Source organism: Orycteropus afer, unplaced genomic scaffold (genome assembly GCF_000298275.1).
Source record: "Orycteropus afer afer isolate SDZICR_OR568_19922 unplaced genomic scaffold, OryAfe1.0 scaffold00018, whole genome shotgun sequence".
Lineage (NCBI taxonomy): Eukaryota > Metazoa > Chordata > Mammalia > Tubulidentata > Orycteropodidae > Orycteropus > Orycteropus afer.
In genome coordinates this window covers 2,010,512-2,019,403 of record NW_006921605.1, presented here as the reverse complement: position 1 = coordinate 2,019,403, position 8,892 = coordinate 2,010,512, and the positions used below count along the sequence as shown (strand labels likewise).

Below are 8,892 nucleotides of genomic sequence, written 5' to 3'. Positions count from 1 at the left end.
TGTGGGGAGTTCCACTCTGTCCTCTAGGGGCGCTGTGGGTCAGAATGGACTCCACGGCAGTGGGTGTCCTGCCGTTTGGGCTTTGCTTCTGTGAAGACTGACAGCCTTGGAGACCCTGTGGGCAGTTCCACTCTGTCCTCTAGGGGCGCTGTGGATCAGAATGGACTCCAGGCAGTGGGTGGGTTTGGACATGTTATCTCAAGGGTAAACACCCATCTTCCTGGGTGGCACAAAGGGCTAAGCACTGGACTTATACTAACTAAAAGGCTGGCGATTCAAACCCACCCTGGAGGCGCCTCAGAAGACAGGTGTGGCAGTCCGCTTCTGAAATGTCACGGTCTTGAAAGGCCTGAGTAGCAGTTTTCTGCACCCGGGGTCGCCGTGGGTTAGAATGACTGGACTAACAACTGCACACACACACATACACACATACACGGGTCAGAACAACTGCTGAACGAGAATTCCAGCGGGCAGAGGGCCGTGTCCTCATCTAAGCAAGCCTTAGTATTGCCTGGGACACACTTGCACATCAACGTATTCCTTGTGTACCTGAAATTCAAGCTGGGTGGGGAGAACAGGTGAGCAGGCAGGATGTCTGATGGGGAGGGGCCAGCCACCACCAGGCCCAGCTGCCCAGGGGCTGCCCACTGAGCTTGGCAGTGACCCCAGGACGCCCCAGCCAGATCACCAACCCTGAGCATCTCCGGAGCTCTAGGCTTTACCCGGGGTACCCCACCCGGCTGCCCGCCTCTCCCACTGACCACAGAGCCCAGGGGCTCAAACACAGGGGTGGTCTGCAGGGCTGGGGAAGCTCGGGCCCCAAAGACAGAGAAGACCAGATGGGGCCTCTCTGCCCAGCCAGCTGGCGGGGCCGGGCCTCAGCCGGGCCTCTGACGACTCCTGGCACCTGGCCCACAGGCTCCCCACACCCGCCCGGTGGGTGATAGGAACAGGAACCCCTGCAGGAAGGAACCTAGGAAACCCAGGCGGGGACTGGGGTTCCGAGGTGGTGGGGACAAGCCACGACACCGAGCGTGCGAGTCAGGGGCCCAGGCCCCGGGGAGCCAAAGTGCCCCCCACCTGCCACTGAGACCCCACCTGCTGGTTCCGAGCTGGGGGCTTCCCGTGGTGGAGGAGGGGTCCCCCTGGTGGGGAGAGGGCCTGTGTGCCCCATGCACCATTTGGGGGACAGGTCCACACTAAGGGCTGTGGAACCACTGTGCCAGGAAGCCCGGGCAGAAGCCTGGTCCCAGAGGAGGATTCTGGAGCGAGGACACTGGGCCCTGGTTCCAGGTGGGGACACTGGGGTCATCACAGTGCAACATGTGTGGCACAGGGGGCAGGACTGGACCACGGGCTCCTGCCTCCTGTCCCTCACCCCCAAATCTCCAAGGGGGCGGAAAAACCTCACTCCAAGACCTGAAAGGGCAGCCCTCAATGAACCTCCTTCTCTCTGGAGGGGCCTCCTGGGGCCAGGCGGGGTGGTGAGAGGTGGGCACAAGTGTGCATGTGAATCATGGGTGTGCCAGGCCCCCGCTGACCCACCAGCTCAGGACCTCGGCCAGGCCTGCTGATCCCCTGGGGCCCATCTCACGGTCACAACGCGGGACAGGCCTACCACTGGCACCGGCCAGCGCCGCCCCTCCCCCACATGGCCTTCCTCCCGGGGAGCCCCAGTCCAGGGGCATCTGGGCAGAGGGTGTCTAGGCCCTAGCAGTGCTGGCCGGCCCTGGGGCCCAGCTCAGAAGGAGCCAGGTGGGCCCCTGCTGTTGACCTACCTCGACCTGTGACACCCCCTCCCAGCACATACTCCCTGTACGGCATGCTGGCAGTCTCGGGGGGGGGGGTATCAGGACCCCCACTCCTGTGCCAGGACCACATCCACTCCCCAGTGCACAGACAGACACCGGCCAGCCAGAGCGAGACAGACACCGGACACACACACGGGGCCTCCTGTGGCCCACCCTTAGGCCAGTGAGCAGTCGGGGTAGGTACCCAGAATATACCCCTGCCCCCCAGGGATAGGCCCTCACCAGCAGCCTGCTGTGGGACGGGTGTCCCAGCACCCTGTCCTTATGGGGCTGCTCAGTGGGGAGCGGGTGAGGTCACCCCCCCATGCTGCCCCCTCCACACAGACCACCCTTCTCAGCCTTGTCACAGGAAGCACCCCCACTCTCTGCCTGTGACCTGTCTGGGTCCCCAAGGGGCCCTGGCCCAACAGCTGGATAAGTGACCTAGGCTTGCAGGCGTGAGCTGGGAGCCATGCAGGGGTGGAGGGTCTGCCAGCTCGAGCCCGCCACAGAAGACGTCTCCAGGCCCAGGGCAGCCGTGGGCATTGAGGACCGCGTGTGAGCCACGGCTATTTTTAGACAGGCCTCCCAGGCTGCCTGTCACAGGAGAAAAACAACAGCATCTGAAGCCCGTTCTGGCTGCAGCACAGCTGCTGGGGGACACAGGCAGTGCAGGCCCAGAGGCCAGGCACCCACCAGCCTCACCTCTGAGTTTCTGCCCAGACCTCCCTGCGTGGCGAGTGAGGGAGGGGCTGGGCTCCCAGGCCAGGGGCAGCCTCAGCACAGAAAGGATGTGCCCATGGGCAGAGAGGAGGCTGGCCTGTCCCCCGCCAGGGTGCCACGCGTGGGCTGAATGTCAGTCCTGGGGCCTAGGTGGGGTCATTCCCTAGGGCCCTATCTCCAGAAGGTCAGGGACTGCCTCTCAGGGACCCATGTCTCATGCCAAAACCATCTTAGGCAGCTTCCCAGGTAAACAAGATGGCCTACACTCAACAGTGCTTTCCAGAGAAGAGGAAAGGTCCTGGTGGGTAGTGTGTGCCCATTCCTAGGGTGTAAATACTCCTGAAGTGCCCCACATCAGCTGCCAGCACGACGCCTCTGGACGCAGAGTTGGGACTGCTCTGGGGAGCAGTAAGAGTCGGCCCTAGCACCCCTGGCAGCCACACAGACCAGTCTAAACCACAGACGGGAGGGACAGCTCACAGTGTCACAGCAGACAAAGGACCAGGTCCACGATCACAGGCTAAATGGCACCCACAAAATAGGACTCCAAATGGCCGACCTGCCCCTGACAAGCCCAACCCATGAGTGGTCAAGGAAAGGCATCATGAGCTACCACTGCACACCCAGCATGGCTAAAATGAAAAGCTGACAATCACAAGTGTCTGCAGAGTGTGGATAGACCGAAACTCTTACATGCGGGATGAATGCCAATGGCACGTGCCTTTTGGAGAACCCCTTTGCAGCACCCACCGAGCTGGACAACAGCCTGGCCTGACCACAGCCTCCCGCTCCTGTATGCAGGTGACAGGACTGCACACTAGATGCACTAAGACAGCCCTTGGGGTGCTGGTGCTGATCAGCCCATTCCGACTCATAGCAACAGCCATCACGTGCAAACAAGTACAGCTGCCCATAGGGTCTCCCGTCATCTTTATGGGAGCAGGTTGCCACGTCACAAAAGACCACATGTACCATTCTATTTATTCAAAAGTCCAAACAAGCCAATCTCTAGTGACAGAGAGCAGATGAGTGGTTGCCGAGGGCTGGGCTAATGCTGATGACTACAGGGGTCATTCTTGGGTCTGTTCTTATTTATATTTATTTTATCATTTATTATTATTATTATTGAGGCAGGGATCACATAGCATAAAATTCACCAGTTTGAAGGTACAGCTCAGGGGCCAAACTAGTGTATTCACTGTTGTGCATGTAGTTCCGGAACATTATCAATGGAAACGTCCCACTGTTGACCGTAGGGGTGGCCGCACAGAAGGACGGAACGAGCTTTAGCAGGTGGGCCTCGTGGGACGTGAGCCATCTCAGAAAAACTTGTCAGAGCAAGAGGGAGGGAGTGAGAGGTCCGGAGCGACCCAGTGAGGATGCGTGCAGCAGCGCCCAAAGGCAGTGAGCGCCCACCGTGTGTCCACACGGGAGCAGAGAGACACGCTCAGTGGACTGCACACCACAGACAGTGGGCCCACGCAGCACAGGGAAGGACCTAGGGCGTGGGGCGGAGCAGGGCAGGGCCACCGTGTGACTCAGTTATATAACAGCCGGGAATGGGCCGTGCAGCCACCCTGGGGTCAGAGACGGGGGGCGGGGGCTTCTGGGGGCTGTTCTGCAGGAATCCCCCCTCCCCCCAGTGAGAATGTGAGGCACCGCGCCCTTGGGCAATTCTTTTTCCCAGGGGTTCGAGGAAGTCCAGAGGGTGCCTCACAGCAGAGTTCTGATCACCTCCCACTAAGTCTCCAGGCAGCAAACGCCAAGAAGGGAAAGCTGGCCAGTGAGTCGGGTCACAGCGTCCCGAGGGCTCCGAGGCTGGCAGGCGCTGCCCCCAGGCAGGCCGGCCACGGGAACGAGGGGCCCAGTGCACACGAGAATACACGCCTCCTTTTCATGTTTAAGGTCCCTGGAATCTTAAACCAAATGACCACAATGTGTTCCCTGCTTGCCTGGGCCTTGAACTCGGTGCTTCTGAACAACAGTCCACGTGGGATCAAGTCCACGACAACTTGCAAGGTTACGTGGGACCCTAAAGGGGCAGTGAGTGCACGTTCATGGGGAGGAACGACTTGGAAAAGCAGGGGCCAAGGCAGTGGGACCAGGAGGACATTGCCCGTGTCACTGAACCGCACAGGGGAAGACGATGCGTTGTGTTTCCTCTGTCAGTATACGCTCAACCACAAAAACACAATACACTTATCTTAAAAGAAAATGACTGGTTTCCACTTGTGGAGCAGAGAGGGAATCCCAGCGTCCACAGAGGACTCCCCGAAGTCCTCCCCAGCAGGGCTGCCTTAATGACTGTGACTTGTCCGGGCCTGGGCCTGGGTCCCTGGACAGAAGGACAGGCCACATCGAGGGCAGTTCCCTGGCAGATCCCAGAGGCCAGCTGGCCACCTCCCGATGCGTGTGCCCGAGGAGGCGGGGAAGAGGGACCCCCAGGGAGACGAGCAGGTGGGTGAGTGCACCCCCACCTCAGAGGGGAGAAGGAGGTGGCACCCCGGTAGCTCCAGCAGGAAACGGCAAGGCCAGGCCCAGCCCCAGCCCCCCATGAAAGGCTAGTCCGTCTGCTCCTCACCTCACGTACATGTCACAGGTCCCCGAGCAGCAGTGGTGCCGCCAGCTCTGGCCTTCGGAGTAGCGGCTAGAGGCCTCGTGACTGCACCCCACCCCCAGGGCTGGTGGTGGGAGTGGGGTCCAGGCTCCGGGTGGCCACTCTGCCCAGTGTAACCCCGAGGGGCCCTCAGGAGACCCTGCCCCCCACCCCTGCTGAGGGCCCAGCTCCCTGCCCTGGGCCTGGCCCAGGCCCAGACAAGCAGGGAACACACTGTGGACACCACCTCCAGCCCTCGGGCCACTGTCCCCCCAAGCCCAGGGCCTGGAGCTGGCCTGGCACCTATGGCCTCATTTCCTGGGACGCTCCCTCTCCTGAGGCAGGGAGGCTGTGAGGTCCCTGCTCTGCACAGCAGTCTGCAGCCATGGGGAGCAGGCCAGGCACGTGGACGGCCCTGGGCTGGGGATTCCGTGGGGATGAGGTGGAGGGAAACTCCACAGCGAAAGCCAGGGACATGGAAATGCCCAGTTTGGGGGTTACCCAGGAGAGAGGGAGGGACCAAGGGCCTGGGACAGCCTGATTCAGGGGACCCAGCCTTGTGGGAGCAGCTTTCTGGGACAGGCAGGGGCCACAAGGCCCTAGAGAGAACCAGGCCCCAGACACCTGCTGCAAAGGTGATGCACACTCGGTGGGTATGTGCACAAGTGCATGTGAAGTACATGTGTGAAAGGGCGTCTGTGTGTGGAGATGTATGTGTGCTGTGGTTACATAGGTGTGTGTGTACATGGAAATATTTACCTCTATGTGAGTGTGTATGACATGTGTATATGGGGATGTAGGTGTGCACAAGGGTTTGTGCATGTGTGAGGCTGTACATGTGTGAGGCTGTACATGTGTGCAAGTCTGAACATGTATATGCAGGTGTACATGTGTGTTTGAGTTTATGTGTGTGTATGCGTGTGGATATATGAGCAACAGTGTGTGCTAATGTCACATGTGTGTTCACGTGTGTGAGTGCACTGAAGGAGCGTGCATCTGTGTGTGCCCAGCTGTGCAGGGAGACACGGTGTGCAGGACCCCGCTGGGGAGAAACAAACCCACTGAGGAACGTGCACAGCCTGGAGAATGTGCCGGAACAAAAAGATTTTCTCTCCCCTCTCCCACCACGATAGCCACAGGGCTCTGGGCCCCACTCTGCTCACTGTGTGCCTCCCCCAGAGACCCCCTCTCTGTGATGTGCAAACCTGGACTGACCTGTCAGAGGCCAGCCCTGCGCCCAGGGCCTGAAACCTCAAACCCAGGATGTGGAGGAGAGCATGCTGTCGGCCATTCCCCAAACAAGGCCAGTGCCCACCCTGCCTTCTCACCCTGACCCTCAAGGACCGCCTCAACACGCCCACCTGCAGGCCCTTCCTGCAGCCCCCCCCCCATGCTAGGGCTGGTGGCGGCTCCGTTTAAATGAAGCTCTCTAGCCCCAGGGCTGTCTCTGAGAAGGTGCCCACAGTGCCTCACACTCAGCCCCAGCACGCCTGGCCACACCGGCCACCTGTCGGCAGGATGCACACGGAGCTGACAGTCCCCTCCCTGCCTGACCATGGTGGCCGCCGTGAGGGCTGGCCTGTGCCTGTCGGGACAGCTTACTGTCCACACCCACCTGGCACCACCATGGATAGCCACAGTCTACAAACCACGATAGCCATGGACGCGAGGGGTCCCCCACAGACACAAACAGACGCCCAACAGAACCACCTCTCTCCACTGTGATGGAGAAAAGTCAAACAGCCCCCGGGGCCCCAGGAAGCCCTGAGGGCCGGGTCACCACCCTACGTGCTGCCCACCACTGTCCGGCCCACTCACCAGGCCTTACCTTCCCATCACAGCATCTCATTTTACGGGCGACTCTTGAGGCCAGGAGAGGCAAGGACAGAGGGGCTCCGGCGGCAGGTGTGGCAGTGGCCGCAGCAGGAGGGCGGGGTACCCTGTCTGCTGTCCCCCAACACCGAGCGGGAGCTGCAGAGTCCTGCAGACCCCAGCCCAGGCTCCCCAGAGGAGGGTCCCCTTTCCCCACCCCCACACATCCCCAGCCCCGTGGTACACGACGCCCCCTGCCTTTGGCCCAGCAGCCAGTGGCACCACATCCAGCCCCTCTGCAGACCCACAGGCCGGGTGGGATACCTCCCAGGCTCCCAACAAGTTTGCCCTCCAAAGTCGTAGGCACACGACTCACAGCCATTTATGCAAACATTTGCAGGCGGGTCCCAGAGCAGCTGCTTCACTGAGGTGGGGGAAGGGGCATCGCGCGGCCAGGAAACACACCCGGATGCAGGGAAGGTGGGGGGGCAGGTCTGGGCCACTGCAGAGAGCAGGGCCATGAGGCCTGGAGGGCGTGCATCCCGGCTGCTCCTGGCACCCACCTACAGGTCCCTCTGCCAACAGCCTAGAGGCCACCATCAGGGGGCTCTGGGCAGGGCATCAAGGAGGCCAAGGGGACGCCAAGAGGCCTGGCCCTGAGGTGCCCGGGCCTGGCCAGGTGCTGAGGCTGCTCACCGCCTGGGGGGGGGGTCGCCCCAGGGATTCACTTCTGAGCTAGTAACACCCGCAGCCCTAACACCAGAGTGTCACTGACGGGGAGGCAGACAGGCCTCCCGTCAGCCCTGTCGCCCAGGAGCAGATGCCTTCAGACCTTCTCCACCCAAGGGACCCTGTGCATCCCAGCTCCCGGAGGGAGGCCCAGGGGGCCGCCACGCGCACAGGCTTTGTTTGGCCCTGAGCTGTGCAGAACAGTGTGTGGGGGGGCTGTGAGCAGGAGGCTAGGGTGGGCCGGTTCCAGGTGGGCATCACTCTCCAGCTCAGGCCAAGGAGGGCCGGAGCCAGGAAAGGTGAAGAGAGTCTGCGGCTCTGGGCAGTGGTTGCAGGTCTCTGTCTGGCCCCCTGCCCGCCGGCCCCCTGCCCACCGGACCTCTAGCCACCCATCCCTCTGCCCACTGGCACCCTGCCCGCAGGCCCCCCGCCCACCGGCCCTCTGCCCATCGGCCCTCTGTCCACCTGACCTTCTGTCTACCCAGCCTCTGCCCATCCCGCTTGCTACCCCCAACCCCAGGCCAGGCAATCACCAAGTAAACATGCCACTGAGGGAGGGGGCCTGGTTCCAGGTCCCCTGCAGGCAGCCTGACAGTGCCTGCCTCTTCTGCCTGGCTGCTGCCTGGGGTTTGGGGCACCCACCCAGGGAAGACTGTGGCGCCCTCTGTCCCCTCTCATCTGGGATCCATCTGATGGCTCTGGCCTGTGGGCTGGCCACTGCTCCCACCCTCCACACGGACAGCTGGGTGGCGGGCAGGCTCCGGAACCAGCTCGCAGCCTGGGAGGGGCCTCCAGCACCAGGAGAGCAGCTACCTGGGTCCCAGCCCAGGCTGCACCCCCACAGCACCCCAAGGGGCCTGGCCCTGGCCACCTAGCCACACCAAACGGGGGAGGGGGCCAGGTGGCACAGTCCCTGAGCCGGAGAGGCTCCCACAGAGGAGTAGGGTGCCTCCGGCCGCCCCGCTGGGCCCTGCCTGGCCCGGGCCTGCCCACCTCTGCGATCCTGGGGCTCTGGGGGCGTCCTGCCCTGCGCCTGGTCCCTCTGTGCCTCTGCTCAGGTGGGGAAAGAGTTAATCCCCTGCAGAATAATGCGCCGCCGCCGGGGAGGCCGCAGCCAGGGAGGCGGCCGGCGGCCACCGGGCAGGTGGCGGACTCACCCGGGTCGAAGTGCGAGCTGAAGGCGAAGCTGGGGTTGAAGAACGACGACATGGCCCTGCAGCGCGGCGGGCATCGGGCGGCGGC

The 8,892-nt window shown here is 62.3% G+C and overlaps 1 protein-coding gene across 1 annotated transcript in view; it reads right to left on the bottom strand.

Annotated features, from left to right (window-relative positions):
- AATK (apoptosis associated tyrosine kinase) overlaps positions 1 to 8,859 on the bottom strand; it is a 29,918-nt gene extending 21,059 nt beyond the window's left edge. Inside the window, exons 1-3 of the mRNA XM_007959818.2 lie at positions 8,808 to 8,859; positions 8,644 to 8,700; positions 2,235 to 2,387 (exon numbers count right to left, since the gene is read on the bottom strand). Of these exons, the coding sequence (XP_007958009.2) occupies positions 2,235 to 2,387; positions 8,644 to 8,700; positions 8,808 to 8,859 (262 nt within the window). The remainder of the gene's footprint in view (positions 1 to 2,234; positions 2,388 to 8,643; positions 8,701 to 8,807) is intronic.
- Between the last annotated feature and the right edge of the window lie 33 nt (positions 8,860 to 8,892).